The sequence below is a fragment of the Somniosus microcephalus genome, chromosome 6 (genome assembly GCF_052327205.1).
Source record: "Somniosus microcephalus isolate GS21.2 chromosome 6, FLI_Smic_1.0, whole genome shotgun sequence".
NCBI lineage: Eukaryota > Metazoa > Chordata > Chondrichthyes > Squaliformes > Somniosidae > Somniosus > Somniosus microcephalus.
Genome location: NC_140992.1, coordinates 261,212,271 through 261,231,190, shown reverse-complemented (window position 1 = coordinate 261,231,190; position 18,920 = coordinate 261,212,271). Strand labels below are relative to the sequence as shown.

At 47.3% G+C, this 18,920-nt stretch overlaps 1 protein-coding gene across 4 annotated transcripts in view; it reads left to right on the top strand.

Moving 5' to 3' along the window:
• Positions 1-10,642, top strand: part of LOC147116702 (meckelin-like) — a 178,303-nt gene extending 167,661 nt beyond the window's left edge. For 3 of the 4 annotated variants that reach the window (XM_085991813.1, XM_085991811.1, XM_085991814.1), the window contains 3 exons: positions 2,620-2,722; positions 4,719-4,861; positions 8,570-10,642. In XM_085991813.1, coding sequence (XP_085847939.1) covers positions 2,620-2,722; positions 4,719-4,861; positions 8,570-8,650 — 327 coding nt within the window. In that variant the 3' untranslated portion in view covers positions 8,651-10,642. The other variant, XM_085991815.1, reaches the window with a different exon arrangement.
• Positions 10,643-18,920: the final 8,278 nt, after the last annotated feature.

The following is an 18,920-nucleotide window of genomic DNA, read 5'->3' as shown; positions in this document are numbered from 1 at the left end:
CTTCCCAAATGGACTTGCACCATTGACTTCACACAGTACTACACTAGTCCATTTTCCTATTCACTCACCCATGTGATGCGCTGGGCAGGGAACTATTTATCATTAAAATAAAGCAAATGCTTGCAGGTGCAGCAGGCGGTTAAGAAGGCAAATGGTATGTTGGCCTTCGTAACGAGAGGGTTTGAGTACAGGAACAAGGATATCTTGCTGCAGTTGTACAGGGCCTTGGTGAGACCACATCTTGAGTATTGTGTGCAGTTTTGGTCGCCTTATCTGAGGAAGGATGTTCTTGCCATGGAAGGAGTTCAGCGAAGATTCACCAGACTGATACCTGGGATGGCAGGAATGACGTATGAGGAGAGATTGGGTCGATTGGGCTTATACTCGCTGGAGTTTAGAAGAATGAGAGGAGATCTCATTGAAACTTATAAAATTCTGACAGGACTGGACAGACTAGATGCAGGAAGGATGTTCCCGATGGTTGGGGAGTCCAGAACCAGGGGTCACAGTCTAAGGATAAGGGGTAAGCCATTTAGGACAGAGATGAGGAGGAATCTCTTCACCCAGAGAGTGGTGAACCTGTGGAATTCTCTACACAGAAGGCAGTAGAGGCCAATTCATTAAATATATTCAAGAATGAGTTGGATATATTTCTTAAGGCTAAAGGGATCAAGGGGTATGGGGAGAAAGCAGGGACAGGGTACTGAATTTGGATGATCAGTTATGATTGCATTGAATGGCGGAGCAGGCTCGAGGGGCCGAATGGCCTACTCCTACTCCTATCTTCTATGTATCTATGTTTATAATATCTGGAAACAGATGGGGCTTTTAACACAGAGAAGAAAGCTTGTGACCGGCTGGCTCACTGAACTCAAAGCCATGATTTGTTTCGTGTCAGCTTCGCTTACCCTGGCAGTGCTCTGGCCCCTTGAGTCAGCGGCTTGTGGATTACTGCAGTGCAGTAGTGAGGGAGCGCTGTATTGTTAGATGAGATGTTAAACCCAGGCTCTGTCTGTCTGCCGAAGTGGATGTAAAACCTCCCTTTGCACTATTTGAAGAACATCGCATTTTCCCCATGTTCTGGTCAATGTTCTTCCCTCTACTAGCACCACTAAAAACAGATTAACTGGTCGCTTGTCTCATCGCTGCTTGTGGGATCTCAGTGACTGCACTTCAGAAGTGATTCATCAGGTGCGAAGCACTTTGGGACGTCCAGATGACATGATAAGGTGCAATATAAAAAAGAATGACTTGTATTTATATAGCGCCTTTCGTGACATCTTTACAGTCAATGTAGTTCTTTTGAAGTGTAGTCACTGTTGTAATGTAGGAAACGCTGCAGCCAATTTGCACACAGCAAGCTCCCACAAACAGCAATGTGATAATGACCAGATAATCTGTTTTAGTGATGTTGATTGAGGGATAAATATTGGCCAGGACCCCGTGGAAAACTCCGCTGCTCTTCTTCGAAATAGTGCCAGGGGATCTTTTACGCGCACTTGAGAGAGCAGACGGGGCCTCGGTTTAATGTCTCATCTGAAAGACGACACCTCTGACAGTGCAGTGCTCCCTCAGCGCTGCACTGGGAGTGTCAGCTTAGATTTTTGTGCTCAAGTCTCTGGAGTGGGACTTCAACCCACAACCTTCTGACTCAGAGGCGAGTGTGCTACCAATGAGCCACAGCTGACACTCAGGGGTCGATTTTCATAAAGCTGTTGGGAAGGAGGCAGGACTACAACTTTCGGGTTTTAGTCCCACCTACATCGACGTTCGGCCAATCCACGCGATTTTTCCTTGATTGACCTTGTTAAGCCCGCCCAGCAGGCTCAGCAGGCCAATTAAGGGCCACCCGGCAACAGGTGACATCACAGATTGACATTTAATCTGTCAAGACTTTTTGACAGATGAAATATCAGCGTTTGACAGCTGTTTGAAGCTGTCAAACACTGACAGTCTGACTTCTAACCTGAGTCCTTCTACACAGACTCAGTTAGAAGTCTCACCGGCAATGAAAGCTGAAGGCTGTCACTTTTGACAGCTCGCAGCCATTTTGCTTTCAGTGCTGGCTGAGTGATGGACTCCCGAAACCTAGAGGAAGGAAGGCTGTTAAGGTAAGCACAGGTAATTTAAACTTCTTTACACACTTTAGACACACCAAACACACTTACCTTTGCACTCATGCACCCATCACTCACCTGAACACCGACATCGCGACCACTCCAAGTCCTTCAACCCGACAGCCCGCCTGCTCTAACCTGGCGTGGTTTGGAGCCATCGGGAATCCCACACGACACCCCTCAAAATAGGGATTAGGCTAAAAACTGCCTGTTAACTACCTGTTAACAGGCAGTTAATTGGCACTAATCCCTTCCCGCCTCGGATCGGCGGGTCCCAGTGCGGGGCGGGTACCCGCCTCCCTTGAAACTTACGTGGAGGCGGGTTTTGGGAGGGATGGTGTCGGGACCCCCGAAATCGGGATTTCCCCCAACACGCCTGAAACCCCGCCTGACGGCTCCAGGAAAATCAACCCCTCAATGTGAGCTCATACGTTCTTTATCTTTTGCAATCGGTTGTATGTATGCACACTATCCTTTCCTATGTAATGTGTTCTCTGTTCAGGCTTACAAAGACATGGACTACGTGGTGAGGGAAAAACTCTTCCTGGAGAGAATCTTGGACTTTGAGTTTCAGCGATCAGAAGACAGAAGTTTCTTTTACAGTGGTAAGAGCTGCCGCTTTGCCGGTATTTCAAGGACTGATGCCAGGCAGTGTAGCCACAGCTTTCCATCACTCGCATGTAACACATAACTGGAAGCACGCAACGTTGCTGTATTTCTGTTGGCCACGGTCGAACTATTTTCTTGAGTTTGGCCAAGGATTTTCCCTGAAGGAGTCAGACAAGTTCAATGTGACCGGGGAGGCTGTCAGATATCATCACCACACTGGCTACCCTGTCAAAATCTAAATGTAGTTCACTGCCTGAACTAACCCAGCTGTAATGAGTTGTGTGAAATATTAATGGCTATTTTGAGTGAAATCTGTGCAGATTCTTATGTCTATTATCTCACATTTTGTAACAAAACGGCCTGTTACCGTCTTGTAACTTTTATGTACCTATGTTAGAACTTTGTAGAGCGTTCCAATGGGTAGAAAATGGAAATTTGGGTGTAAAATGAAGATATTCCAGCTCATTGCTGGAGCTGAGTTCCACTATTTCAGGTTCCAAGTGATATAAAGGAATTTGTTACCGGGAACCTCTCTGTTTGGGGCGCCTGAGCTTCGAGTATAACAAGTTAAATGTTCTTTTCCCTCCCCCCTGAATCCTCATTGATTCCTTTCATTCTTTGTCAGGATTTCAGTGAAACTCCTTTTCTTCAACAATCAATGTTAAAAAAAACCAAGCTCGGCATCACCTTGCTATTGCTTCCTGATTTGCCTCATCTGCTCTCCAGCTCTTTTCAACCTTTGTGATGTCCTCCATCATCTGACCTTCACCGTTGTAACTAAAAGTTGAGCCATACGGAGATAGAAGATTAACGGGCAGGAAAAGACCAGCTGCTCCATCAAGCCTGCTCCCCACACTCATGATGGCTGGAGCACCGTGACTAAATGGAAGGCCACACTGTCCCAAAATTAAAAGAAATCGTACTCAACTTTATTTCATATTCATTTCAGTTTTCCTCCCTAAACCACTCCGCCTCTCCCTCCTCCTTTAAGACACTCAATCATGCTCCAGGGAAGCACCTTGGGATGTTTTACTACATTAAAGGCACTATACATACAACAACAACAACTCGGAATAGTCAAGTCTAGAGGTAACAAAGACATGGATGAGGGTTTCAGCAGCAGATGAGCTGAGGCAGGGGCGGAGACGGGCGATGTTACGGAGGTGGAAGTAGGCGGTCTTTGTTATTGCTGCGGATATGTGGTCGGAAGCTCATTTCAGGGTCAAATATGACACCAAGGTTGCGAACAGTGTGGTTCAGCCTCAGCCAGATGTTGGGGAGAGGGATGGAGTCGGTGCTAGGGAACGGAGATTGTGGCGGGGACTGAAAACAATGGCTTCGGTCTTCCCAATATTTAATTGGAGAAAATTTTTGCTCATCCAGAACTGTATGTCGGACAAGTAGTCTGACAATTTAGACACCGTGGAGGGGTCGAGAGAAGTGGTAGTGAGGTAGAGCTGGGTGTCGTCAGCGTACATGTGGAAACTGACGCTGTGTTTTCGGATGATGTCGCCAAGGGGCAACATGTAGATGAGAAGTAGGAGGGGGCCATGGATAGATCCTTGGGGTACACCAGAGGTAACGATGCGGGAGCGGGAAGAGAAGCCGTTGCAGGTGATTCTCTGGTTACGATTAGATAGATAAGAATGGAACCAAGTTGTTGTTGTTTCCCTGCCCAGTACCTATCTAGTTCCCCCTTTGAAGTGTGCTGATTCTATCTGGCTCAGGCACCTGCCCCCAGGTAATCTGGTGCAGGGATTCACCGCCCTCCTCGTGAAGTAGTTAAACTGAAACTGTCTGTTCACCTCAGCCCCATTCTGAGCTGGAGTCCGGGCCTTGTGCAGTTTGCGATCGTATCAGTCTATTTATACAGCTTTTAGATTCTGTTTTCTCAGCTGCAAAAGTCGCTGGGCCAGCCAACAAAACGCTGAATGTGAAAGTTTTCAACTCAGTGCATCAGGTTCAATTATTTTTCACTCGCGTTGTTTTCAGATGACCGGACCCTCTTCAGCAACGCTCTTTATTATGGCCACGAGCTGGTGCTGCTGCTCTTTGACGTTCTCCTATTCTCTGTCGTGGATCTGGGCACACAGGACTTTGTTTTGGCAGCAATCATCACTTACCTGGTACAAAAGGTAAGTCTTCTCTCTTCTCTTAGGCAGTCCCTCGGAACCGAGGATGATTTGCTTCCACATTAAAAATGAGTTCGCAGGTGACTGATGAGTCCAATGCGGGACCTACAGTCTCTGTCACAGGTGGGGCAGACGGTGGTTGAAGGGGCGGGTGGGTGGGTGTTTGGGTTGATGTGCGCTCCTTGCGCTGCCTGCGCTTGGCTTCCGCTTGCTCCCAGCGAAGAGACTCAAGGTGTTCAGCGCCTTCTCGGATGCTTCTCCTCCACTTTGTGCAGTCTTGGGCCAGGGATTCCCAGGTGTCGGTGGGGATGTTAACACTTTTTCAAGGAGGCTTTGAGGGTGTCCTTGAAGCGTTTCCTCTGCCCACCTGGGGCTCTCTTGCCGTGCCGGAGCTCCGAGTAGAGCGCTTGTTTTGGGGGTCTCGTATCGGGCATGCGGACAATGTGACCCGTCCATCGGAGCTGATTGAGCGTGGTCAAATCTTCGATGCTGGGGTTGTTGGCCTGCGCAAGAACACTGACATTGGTGCGCCAATCCTGCCAATGGATTTGCAAGTGACAGCTAAACAAATGGTGACCAGATTTATTTCAGGATCATGGACTTTTTTTGCTGTGACCACCTGAGCAATGCCTGACAGGAAAAGACTCTCTGGTCCATCCAGCCTGTCCCATTGTTGCATCACAATATAGACACTCTCCACCCCACCCGAAGCCTCGTGATCTCCTGGGAGGGGCGGAAAACCAGAAAAAAAAACAGGCCCATTTGGGGAAAAATTCGTCTCCGACCCCCCTTAGGCGCACAAAACTGGTCCAGGAGATCACTCTGACCCTGAAAATTCTGTGCATGAGGTGACCTCCGCCCCAGCCAGAAGCAAGTCCAGCTCTCGCTTCAAGGAAGTATGTTGGAGAAATAGGAAGTTAGGAAAATGAACAGGCCATTCGGCCCCTCGGGCCGGTTCCATTAGATAATGGCTGATCTGCACCTCAACTCCATTTAGCCGCCTCTGCTCCCGATCCCTTGATACCCTTACCCGACAAAAATCTATCTATCTATCTCAGTCTTGAAAGCCCCAAGTGTCCCAGCATCCACAACCTTTTGGGGGAGAAAGTTCCAAATTTCTACCACCCCTTGTGTGAAAATGTACATCCTGATTTCCCTCCTAACCGGCCTGGCTCTAATTTTAAGATTCTGTCCCCTTGTTCTTGATTCCCCCACCAGAGGAAATAGTTTCTCTGCATCTAACCTATCGAATCATTTCAACATTTTAAACACCTCAATCAGATTCCCCCCTCAATCTTCTAAACTCAAGGGATTACAAGCCAGGTTTATGCAACCTGTCCTCATAATTTAAACCTCTGAGCCCCAATATCATGCCGGTGAATCTGCGCTGCACCCTCTCCAAGCCCAGTATATCCTTCCTGAGGTGTGGTGACCAAAACTGAACACAGTGCCCCAGATGGGGTCTGACCAAGGCCCTGTACAACTGAAGCATCACTTCCTCACTTTTCTATTCTACCCCCCCTTGAGATGAAGGCCAACATTCCATTAGCCTTTTTGATGGCTTTTGTGCCTGTCCACTGCTGTTAATGATTGGTCTACTTGGACTCCCAGTTAAAAATAGTGCTGGGATTGCAGGTAGCAGGCTTGAACCAGATGCCAGACTGATAACAAGCCTAGGACTGCAGTCAGTCCTCTGCCATTCACCGCAGTGCATTATTCCTCTTTGACCTCTCCGCAGCATTTAGAGTCATAGAGTCATAGAGTTTTACAGCACAGAAAGAGGCCCTTCGGCCCATCGTGTCCGCGCCGCCCATCCACCCCTGTCCTGTCTAATCCCATTTTCCAGCATTTGGTCCATAGCCTTGTATGCAATGGCATTTCAAGTGCTCATCCAAATGCTTCTTGAATGTTGTGAGGGTTCCTGCCTCTACCACCCTTTCAGGCAGTGAGTTCCAGATTCCAACCACCCTCTGGGTGAAAAAGTTCCTCCTCAAATCCCCTCTAAATCTCCTGCCCCTTACCCTGAATCTATGCCCCCTTGTTATTGACCCCCCTACTAAGGGGAAAAGTTCCTCTTTATCTACCCTATCTATGCCCCTCATCATTTTGTACACCTCAATCAGGTCCCCCCTCAGCCTTCTTTGCTCCAAGGAAAACAACCCCAGCCTGTTTAGTCTTTCTTCATAGCTGAGGCGCTCCATCCCAGGTAACATCCTGGTGAATCTTCTCTGCACCCTCTCCAAAGCAATCACATCCTTCCTATAGTGAGGCGACCAGAACTGCACACAGTACTCCAGCTGTGGCCTCACCAGCGTTTTGTACAGCTCCATCATAACCTCCCTGCTCTTATACTCTATGCCTCGGCTAATGAAGGCAAGTATCCCATATGCCTTTTTAACCACCTTATCTACCTGTTCCGCTGCCTTCAGAGATCTATGTACATGTACACCAAGGTCCCTCTGACCCTCTGTACTTCCTAGGGTCCTACCACTCATTGTGTATTCCCTTGCCTTATTTGTCCGTCCAAAATGCATCACCTCGCACTTTTCAGGGTTAAATTCCATTTGCCACTTTTCCGCCCATCTGACCAACCCGTTTATATCGTCCTGTAGCCTGAGGCTTTCCTCCTCGCAATTTACCACCCCACCAATTTTCGTGTCATCTGCGAACTTACTGATCATACCTTTTACATTCTCATCCAAATCATTTATGTAGATCACAAACAACAAGGGACCCAGCACCGATCCCTGAGGTACCCCACTGGACACAGGCTTCCAGTCACAAAAGCATCCTTCGACCATCACCCTCTGCCTCCTGCCACTCAGCCAGTTTAGGATCCAACGCGCCAAGGCACCCTGGATCCCATTTGAAAAGGTTGACCATGCCTGCCTCCTCCAGCGCCTCTCTACCATCGACCAGCTTCATGGGACTCCCCTTGCATGATTCCATTACTATCTACCCAGAAGTAGCTACCAGTGCCCTTGCAGCAATGGCTTATCACCCCTGCCCCACGCAGCCAACTGCAGAGTCCTCCAAGGATCTATCCTTCATTCTCTTCCTCATTTACATGTTGCCCCTCCACAACATCATCCACAGGCATGGGGTCAATGTCCGCATATAAACCAATGCCCAGCTTTACCTCTCCACCTCCTCTCTCACTCCCGACTGCCTCTGAGCTGCCGGACTGCCTGACCAACATGGATGAGTCATATCGTCCTCCAGTTCACTGCAGGGAAGACTGAAGCCATTGTCTTCAACCCTCACCTCAAACTCTGGTCCTTTGCCACTGACGCCATCCCCCTTCGCAGAAATTATATCAGGATGAACCAGTATTTTCACAAATAACAACAGAAAACGCGGGAAAAACTCAGCAGGCCAGGCAACATCCGTGGAGAGAGAAACAGAGTTAACGTTTCAGGTCGAAGACCCTTCGTCAGTATTTTCACAACCTTTGTGACCTGCTTGATCCTGAGCTGAGTTGCAAACCACATATCTTCCCCATCACAGAGAACCACCTTAACATCACCTGCCGCCACCCCCACTTCAGCCTCCCTCTTGGGGTGCCACCAGTGAATTTCGGGCGCGGGGGTGCTAACTTTTTCGGGGCGCTAAAAGTACCGGCGAAGTTAGCGCCCCGAAGGGGACGCGACCCAATTTTGCCCCCCAAGTCTTTTTTTTAACAGAAAAATGTGCTTTTTCTCCTAAAATCAGATTCTGGAATTAATAAGAGAGGCGATTTCAAGGAGGAACCTAGCCGCGAAGACACTAGTAGACGAAAGATTCCTTATCTAGAACTTCTTTTCTGTTGAGGACTGCTGTACAGACAGGAACATTTAAACTCTGACAATGCTCATGCAAGAGTGACTTTTATTTGAGAACAATGAGCTGACGTATCCGGTCCATTACCAAAGGGACAATTGAACGACAAGGTATAAAGCCACAGTAGGTAACCTGGTACCTCGCAGAACGAAACAGCGCTGGCACCGTTGAATAGAGTGTCTGAAACAAAATTCGGTAGCGCAGCCAGAAAGAAGAAATTGAAAGCGGGCAGTTTGCAGTCTGACATTTTCTAGCTGGACTATCCTGCTCTGAAGACAGTACAGGAAACTCTTTATTATCTGACACCAACGGGACCGGCGTGGTGCCGGTTTATCCAGAAGTATTACAGAGGTACGAGAGCGCGTACACAGCAACAAATCCAGGCTTCCCTGTTGCTTAACAACATGTGCAGGAACTCCGGCCACAGACCAAGAGTCCCTGTTGCTTAGCAACAAGTGCACGAACCCCAGTTACACAGCCACAGATCCAGGAACTGCCACTAATATGAAGTAAAACTTACCTGAACCTACTCCTGAATTTTGCCGGTTAACAGAGATTTCCGGTTATTTAGGTGCCGGTTAAAAGAGAGTTTCTTGTATTTACATTAGGATTGCTTAGAACTTGCTCAAGGTGGTGCGCCAGAAGGTACTGAAAAATGATCGATTCCTTTGTGAAGGTTTCTCATCACGTCAACCAAGTTTGTATTAATGAACGACCTCCCATCCCCGCCTCGACAGTGCTGACTGCTGCTGGGTTGCACGAGTTGCCAACAGCTTCACTGGGCAGCTGGTGTTCAAGGCCTTCAGTCCTAGGGATAAAACTGAGAGGAAGCCAGGTGGGTGGTGCTCGGGTTGCCAACTCTGCTTGGGTGTGTTCCTGGAGGATTCGTCACATGACCTCCCGCAAACCCCCCCCCCCCCCACCCCCAACTCCCGTCATTGGTCCCTCCTCCAGGCGCCACTGCCTTCCCACAGCCAACTGGAAAAGGAACAGACAAAAGGATAAGGGGTAAGCCATTTAGGACAGAGATGAGGAGGAATTTCTTCACCCAGAGAGTGGCGAACCTGTGGAATTCTCTACCACAGAAGGCAGTAGAGGCCAATTCATTAAATATATTCAAGAAGGAGTTCGGTATATTTCTTAAGGCTAAAGGGATCAAGGGATATGGGGAGAAAGCAGGAACAGGGTACAGGAAACTTTGTGCTATCCGGCACCGACGGGACCGAGCTGTTGCCGTTCCCTCAAAACTGCCGGACACTCCAGCGCTAATGTTGAAAGATACGGAAGCTTCCGAGCCCCGTATCTGTCAACAAACCCTGTTGCTTAGCAACAGCTTCTAAACAGTCCAAGCGTCTCTGTAGCTTAGCAACAGCTTCAGCAGACCAGAAAGCAACGAGAAGAAAAAAAACCTAACGAAAACGGCACCTGACTTTTGCCGGTGGCTTGAGCATTCCAGACAGTTAGCCTCCGGATAACACAAAGTTTCCTGTACTAAATTTGGATGATCAGCCATGATCTCATTGAATGGCGGAGCAGGCTCGAGGGGCCGAATGGCCTACTCCTGCTCCTATCTTCTATGTTTCTATGACTCTTTGTTACCCAATTGGATTAATCTCGACTGTTAGTGAAAGAGCCTTTTTCTCCCCATCTCAATATTTCTTGAACTAATAAATGAAAGTGTTCAAAGAAAATGTAAAAATAAACACAATTTTGTTTGATGGCCCTGCAGATTAATCTTCAATTCCTGGAGCCTCCAGAACAATTCTGGAGGGTTGGCAACCAATGTTCCCTTTAATGTTTTTTTTTGGGTGCACGGCCCCATTAACGGGCTGCTCGGCCATTCAGGTTTCCGCGCGTGCGCGGTTTCTCCATCCAAAAGCCGGTGACCGGCCTGCGCGGGGCCTCCAGACCGCTGCGCGCCCACGCAACTTAACATTGATATTGTTAGCAACCCTACATGGGGGAGGGGGAAGGAGGTTGGGGGGGGGTGGGGGGTGGAGAGAGATTCTGCTACGGTGACTTGCTAGATGCGAATACTGGTCGGAGATAGGGGTAAAACTGTAGCCCCTGAGGCTGCCCAGCCACTCCTGACAGCTCAGGTAAATGTGGCGTTGAGGCCTACGTCACAAATAAGTTATTTTCTCAAAAGGTTGCCTCTGGCATCATGGGATTGCGCCGCCATGACAGAAAACTCCTTCCAGTTAAGGCTGAATTAGGAGGAAGCAATGAGGGAGATATACACACACTAAACTTTCCTTGTGCTGATTGATGTAAGAAAACTACTAGGCACTTGGTCTAAGTGTTAAACAAAGCTTTAATCAACTGTTTTACAACATGGAGGTCTAGTTGTGTCCTTCACTAGTTCCTGTTAAGAATGTCCTGCGCAAGCTGGGCCCGTGCCCGAGTATTTATACTCTCCCTGGACCGCGCCACCCGCAGGCCACTCAGTTGATTCATGTCACTGATAATTGTGGGTTTTTTCCTGATTATATTTTGTACATTTTAATGAAAATAATGATCCTAAAACGAGAGTTGTCCAGTGCCAGTGGGTCTTGGGCCTGTCAGCAACCTTATTGTATTACAGGAAACATGTGGCAAGGTTGTTAAATTCTTTTAGCTGTCGTCTCCAATCTTACAACAACAACTTGTATTTATATAGCGCCTTTAACGTCCCAAGGGGCTTCACAAGATGATTATAAGACAAAAAATTTGACACCGAGCCACATAGGATAAATGAGGGCAGGTGACGGTAGGTTTTAAGGAGTATCTTAAAGGAGGAGAGAGAGGTAGCAAGGCGGAGAGGTTTAGGCAGGGAATTCCAGAGCTTGGGGCCTAGGCAACAGAAGGCACGGCCACCAAAGGTTGAGCGATTATAATCAGGGGGGATGCTCAAGAGGGCAGAATTGGAGGAGTGCAGATATCTCGGGGCAGCGGGGGGGGGCGGATTGTGTGGCTGAAGGAGATTACAGAGATAGGGAGGGGCGAGGCCATGGAGGGATTTGAAAACAAGGATGAGAATCTTACATTCATATCTGTTGTCGAATATGCCCCAATCGTGCCCACCGCTTTAATCAGTTATTAGGTATGAACTGCAGTATTTTACTAGTGATATATTTTGAGAAATTGTTTTCAAATTTTGTTTGTGTATTTGCTGTACATTTTACAATTTTTTATTTATTCTCTAATAAACGTCTCTTTGTAACTTGTAATCAATGGTGTGTGGGTGTTGCAGCTGATTGGCGCATTGTCCTCGTACTTGGGTTTCAGTCCAGTACAGACTAATGTGAGGAAATGTGTTCAGGTAGCCTGAATGTGCTTTTATATTTTAGACCTGCAGCCTCTCGGTGACAGAGGGTGTTTGTGATATAAATGCGCCGACTTCTCTGGTAGCAGTAGAGGTGCACTTTTCTGTGAGTCTTACGAGGTGTCCCTGGATATTCCAGCCCCGCTTCTGCCCGGCGTCTAATGGAGAACAATCGCCGATACAAGTTAAGTGTCAGCTGTGGCTCAGTGGGTAGCACTTCTGGCCTCTGTAGTCGGAAGTTTGTGGGTTCAAGTCCCACTTTAGAGACTTGAGCACAAAAATCTAGGCTGATGCTCCACTGTCAGTACTGAGGGAGTGCTGCACTGTCGGAGGTGCCGTCTTTTGGATGGGACGTTAAACCGAGGTCCCGTCTGCTCTCTCAGGTGGACGTAAAAGATCCCACGGCGCTATTCCGAAGAAGAGTTCTCCCCGGTATCCTGGCCAATATTTATCCCTCAACCAACATCACTAAAAAACAGATTATCTGGTCATTATCATAATATTGTTTGTGGGAGCTTGCTGTGCACAAATTGGCTGCCGCGTTTCCTACATTACCACAGTGACGGCACTCCAAAAGTACTTTAGGTGTAAAGCACTATGGGATGTCCTGAGGTCGTGAAAGACGCTATATAAATGTAAGTTCTTTCTTTACTTTATCATTGTGCAACATGAGCAGAATCAGACTGGAATCCACACAATTATAAATCATCTATCTCATTGGCACTCAGCAAAAAATGACTAATTACCCCAGAAAGACACAGGTCATTGTTTTATTCATAGGTTGTGATTGATGATTCTTGAATAGGGTGCCAATTGATGTCCACACACCACACAAAATGCTGCAAAACCCATACATGAACTGGATCTTTACATGTAAAGACAGAGAATAGTGCCTGTTATTAATTTTAACAACATATGTCAGCGATTAGGTTTAAATAAATCGCACATTTCTCATTAAATAGTTTTCAAATGATATCACGGTCCCTCTTTTGTGTGTAATGAGAAAGTTGCTCTCAAGAAATGTTCTCTGTGGGATTAACTCACTCTGATCCAATTTGACAACATTTGGGTAGATGCTGAGAGATTGTTTCCCCCCTGGCTGGATTGTCTAGAACTAGGGGGGGCATAGTCTCAGGATAAGGGGTCGGCCATTTAAGACTGAGATGAGGAGGAATTTCTTCACTCAGAGGGTGGTGAATCTTTGGAATTCTCTGCCCCAGAGGGCTGTGAATGCTGAGTCTTTGAGTATATTCAAGGCGGAGAGAGATAGATTTTTGGACTCTCGGGGAATCAAGGGATTTGGGAATTGGGCGGGAAAGTGGATTTGAGGTCGAAGATCAGCCATGATCTTATTGAATGGCGGAGCAGGCACGAGGGATCGTATGGCCGACTCCTGCTCCTAATTCTTATGTTCTTTATGTTAACATTTGCTGAGCAACTCTGCTTCCCCTGAGCTTACAAGTGGTGTCTGGGTTCACATTTATATGAACCATATAATAAGATTGCATCTGAAACTCTTCTCATCTAATGAAAGGTTTCCAACTGTACAACTGCACTAATACGTACTGTACACCCCTTCCTCTTTTAAATCTTTCCTATTTGGGTGTAATCTTTCTGTTTGTGTGCCTGGTTATTTTGAGGAGCGACTGCTGGAGAGGTGACCAGTTAACATTAGCCGAGGCTTCCGTCAGGGAGCAGCTCCTGCCAGCAGATATTGGGATCCATTTCATCCCAGGAGGCCGCTCCGGAGCCACCCGTCAATTTAAAGTTCAGTATTGGACAAGTACTGCTGTGTACTGAGTAGCATTTCCTTCAATAGAAACAGGCTATGCTGCTGCACACTGTGAAGTGCTCCTTTTAGCAGGAATTGGTTGTATAGTTACACACTTTGTAATGGCTTTAACTGGAATAGACTGTAGTGCTGCGTAAGGTGCAATGTTCCCTTTCACAGGAATGTCTGCTGTTGTACAGTAAACACTGGGTAATGCTCCACTCAACAGTTGTTCCCTTTACACTAAAGGACTGCGCTGCTGTGCATTGTCCCCTTTACACTAAAGGACTGCGCTGCTGTGCATTGTCCCCTTTACACTAAAGGACTGCGCTGCTGTGCATTGTCCCCTTGATGCTAAAGGACTGCGCTGCTGTGCATTGTCCCCTTGATGCTAAAGGACTGCGCTGCTGTGCATTGTCCCCTTGATGCTAAAGGACTGCGCTGCTGTGCATTGTCCCCTTTACACTAAAGGACTGCGCTGCTGTGCATTGTCCCCTTGATGCTAAAGGACTGCACTGCTGTACATTGTCCCCTTGATGCTAAAGGACTGCGCTGCTGTGCATTGTCCCCTTTACACTAAAGGACTGCGCTGCTGTGCATTGTCCCCTTTACACTAAAGGACTGCACTGCTGTGCATTGTTCCCTTTACACTAAAGAACTGCGCTGCTGTGCATTGTTCCCTTTACACTAAAGGACTGCGCTGCTGTGCATTGTCCCCTTTACACTAAAGGACTGCGCTGCTGTGCATTGTCCCCTTTACACTAAAGGACTGCGCCTCTGTGAATTGTCCCCTTGATGCTAAAGGACTGCGCTGCTGAGCATTGTCTCCTTGATGCTAAAGGACTGCACTGCTGTGCATTGTTCCCTTTACACTAAAGGACTACGCTGCTGTGCATTGTCCCCTTGAAGCTAAAGGACTGCGCTGCTGTGCACTGTTCCCTTTAACCGGAATGACTGCGCTGCTGTCACTGAAACTCAACAACTGTACAAAGAATGGTAGTCCAGCATCAATACTGTGCATGAAAATGTCACATATGTGAAGTCTGTGTCACGCTCACACCTGATTTGTTCAAATCTTATCTTCAGAAAACAGCAAAATAAAATCACAATCGTTTTTTTATAAATATATATAAATAAAAGTCATTTAGTGCTGACTTTTCTGATCTTGACTACTTGGCCTCTCCCCAGGAGCAGGAGCCACAGATTTACGAGCAGCCGCCAATCTACGGAGCAAAAGGCAACAAGCCTTTAATTGACTTCAGATGTGCCTATTTGGAGCACTTCCCCACAGGGCTTGCACATTGTGTTTTTAAAGTGACAGACTACACTAAATGCAGCTCTACCTTAGCCAACTATACATCACAGACCATGCTCCAAACCCTAGGTTACACCACAGGAAATCAGCTAGCTTTTAAAAACGCGTGAAGAGGTTAAAAGTTAGATTAGCGGCTTAACTGACGAGCTGGCTGATGTAATAAAGGAGAAGTCTGGCAGAACAAAGACAGTTGGAAAAAGCATATTACACGATGATTGGGGGAGTAAAAGAAGGCAAGGAGGCCATACACTGAACAATGGGCCGCCAAGATGTGATTTGCGAAGATGAGGTTAAGCGTACGTAAATTGGATAGAACAATGGCAAATGAGATAAACAAGATGTGTTTTGTGGAGATGTGTTTAAGTGTACATGACTTGGACAATTAATTGGCCAAGTCCCGAAGATGTGAAGGAAACGAGATGTAAGATTGTATATAAGCCAACTGCTCAAATGTGAAAATTAGACTCCCATCTCAGCTCAGACTGAGAGGGCCTCTCCCTGCACGTGCTTGAATAAAGATCGCTTGGAACCAGTACACGCTCGTCTCCGTCTGCTTTGGAGCAGAGAGCAATCCCACAACAACACGTCAAGCCATGTTTGTATCAATATATTTATTTGAATTATCTAGTGAAGGAATAATTTATTTTTAAAATATTCTTCCTACACATACCTTCCCGGGTTAATCAAAAAGAGCGCACTGTGAAGGTTAGCACTGGAACACATCTAGCATCTGCTGGGCTTTCCGCTGACCTTTCAAAGCGACCTTTATTCCTCACTTTTGCAGCAGCCCTAGCCTGTCTGAGGGTCCTCCAAAGCCCCTCTAAAGGGATGCCGCCTTCGTGACAAAATATCTGGCAAACCTTTTATTTTTAAATCCATTTTTTTTACACAAGTGGATAACACAGCGATGTAAATGATGTTGAACCACGTGAGGGCTCCCCTGGCTTTCCTGCCTTAAACCAAAAAAAAAACTAAGGCCTTGAATTCACGTAGGGTTCTCCCAAACCTCCTATCATAATTTGAAGGGGAAATCACCAGAACCCCTGGAGAAACGGTGTGAACAGGCGCTAATGCCGTTTCTCTTAGGGTCTGACCGTTTCGAGCCCGAGATGCTTGCCAGCAAGCATTGTCCCTCTCTTGTGGCTGCTGAGTAAGTTGACGCTTGCTTCGTTCAATCTCCCCTTCGCTCTTAGTGTAAACGTAGAAGTCGGGCTCTTTGTATCCACTTGGGTGTCTCTGACCAGGACCACAGGAGAAGCCTAAATAACAACAGAAAATGCTGGAAAAACTCAGCAGGCCAGGCAACATCCGTGGAGAGAAAATAGAGTCAACGTTTCAGGTCAAAACCCTTTGTCAAGACTAAAGAAGCACAGGAAATTAAATAGATTAAGCGGCCAGGCTGGGAGAGAACAAAAGAGAAGAGACATTAAGATGTATTCAAAATGAGACGAGATGGTGATAGGACTAGTGGAGACAAAAGACGGCTCTAGATTAGGTGTGAAATGCGCTGGCAGAATGGGAGACAGCTGCCATGTGGGAGAGAGGGAAAAAAAGGAAAAGGGAGGGGGGGGAAACCAAAACAAAGGTGTGGATAAAAAATATAAGTAAAAATGTAATAGGGGCCGAGGTTATGATCTGATTTTGCTATCGTCACAGGAGAAGCCTGCAGGTTCAGTGCAGTTAAACACCAGCAACTCCACTCTTGTCCAGCTGATGAAGGGCAGGCCCAGGTTGGACGTGGCCCGTGTGAGGGTGGTCGCTCCGGCTGCCTGCCTCTCTTCCGTGGTTTTGTCCGCACCCGGGTGGCCCTGGAGAAGGAGCACGCGGTGTCCGCCGGTACGCTTGAGGCTTTCCATGATTGGTGGACACCGCAGGGACCGCAGGGCATAGTCAACACGGGTGGCAACATTATTATTTAATTTGTTAAGTTTCCTTTGGTTTTTTATGATTTGGCTTTCGATTAGTTACGCCCCTCTAAAAAGGAGAGGCTTTTGTTAGTTTTTTTTGGTTTGATGACACTGGGACAACCCAGTGCCTCCTTACCGTTTAATTAAAAGAGGCATCTGATGGAGGGTAGGAGAGCATTCCAACAGGAGGGAAGGAGAATATGGACAAATGCCAAGGGATCTGCACTGATTACAGAGCATGTGCCAGATCTTATTCTGTTCCAGAGACTGCAGTGGGACATTACACCCTGTAACACTTGGCTTAATAATGGGCGGATGAATGAACTAATAGCTGGACCAACCCAAACCATCATTAAACATGATACAGTTGCCCAGAGGGAAAAAGTATCCCATTTTTTTTAAATGATTGATTTAGCGATTTGGCTGCTGTACATCACCCCCCCGCCCCCCCCCCCCCCCCCCACTGAGGAGAAGAACAGGTTTTGCCTTAGTTAGTGACTACTTTTTAAATACTGCAAATTTGTATTTCCCCTTTTTATCCTCCCCCCTCCCTCAATCAGTCATCTGTGCCCAAGGTGTTCTGCTCATTTTGGTTAGTGGGACTGTTGAACTCACCGAAATGTCTGTCAATGATTCCTGCACTACTTCTAGCTATGATGTGGAGATGCCGGTGTTGGACTGGGGTGAACAAATGTAAGAAGTCACACAACACCAGGTTATAGTCCAACAGCTTTATTTGAAATCACAAGCTTTCGGAGCGCTGCTCCTTCATCAGGTGAAGTGAAGAGATGCATATAGACACAGCATATATAGTCAGAGAATAATGTCAGATGATTACAGGTAATCTTTCTAACTGCCCTTTATCACACCTCAGCAGAGAGATAATCACAGCAATCAAAGGTGTGAATGGTGTCCAAACAGGTCAGTCAGGAAAACATTACATCAAAGAACAATGAGATCGGGTCACAAGGGGTCAAATGTTGCAGATGCTGGGGTCTGTATGAAAAACAAAAAACAGACAAAAAACAATATTAAAAAAAAAATGTTTTTTGCTGGAAATCACAGCAGGTCCGGCCGCATCTGTGTAGAGAGAACAAGCCAATGACGACTTGAGTCTGGATGACTCTACGTCAGGTGGGGTTACATGTAGCGTGACATGAACCCAAGATTCCGGTTGAGGCCGTCCTCATGAGTGCGGAACTTGGCTATCAGTTTCTGCTCGACGATTTTGCGTTGTCGTGTGTCTCGAAGGCCGCCTTGGAGAATGCTTACCCGAAGATTGGAGGCTGAATGTCCTTAACTGCTGAAGTGTTCCCCAACTGGGAGGGAACACTCCTGCCTGGCGATTGTTGTGCGGTGTCCGTTCATCCGTTGTCGCAGTGTCTGCATGGTCTCACCGATGTACACAGGATCTGCTCAGACGAGGAGGAACGCGATGGACACCTACAAATGCTGAAAGCCGCTCTCGTAAGAACAGGATATGACGCTCCACTCGTCGATCGACAGTTCCGACGGGCCACAGCGAAAAATCGCATAGACCTCCTCAGAAGACAAACACGGGACACAACCAACAGAGTACCCTTCGTCGTCCAGTACTTCCCCGGAGCGGAGAAACTACGCCATGTTCTTCGCAGCCTTCAACATGTCATCGATGACGACGAACACCTCGCTAAGGCCATCCCCACGCCTCCACTACTCGCCTTCAAACAGCCGCCTAACCTCAAACAGACCATCGTTCGCAGCAAATTACCCAGCTTTCAGGAGAACAGCGACCACAACACCACACAACCCTGCCACGGTAACCTCTGCAAGACATGCCAGATCATCAACATAGATACCATCATCACACGTGAGGACACCACCCACCAGGTACATGGTACATACTCATGTGACTCGGCCAACGTTGTCTACCTCATATGTTGCAGGAAAGGATGCCCCGGAGCATG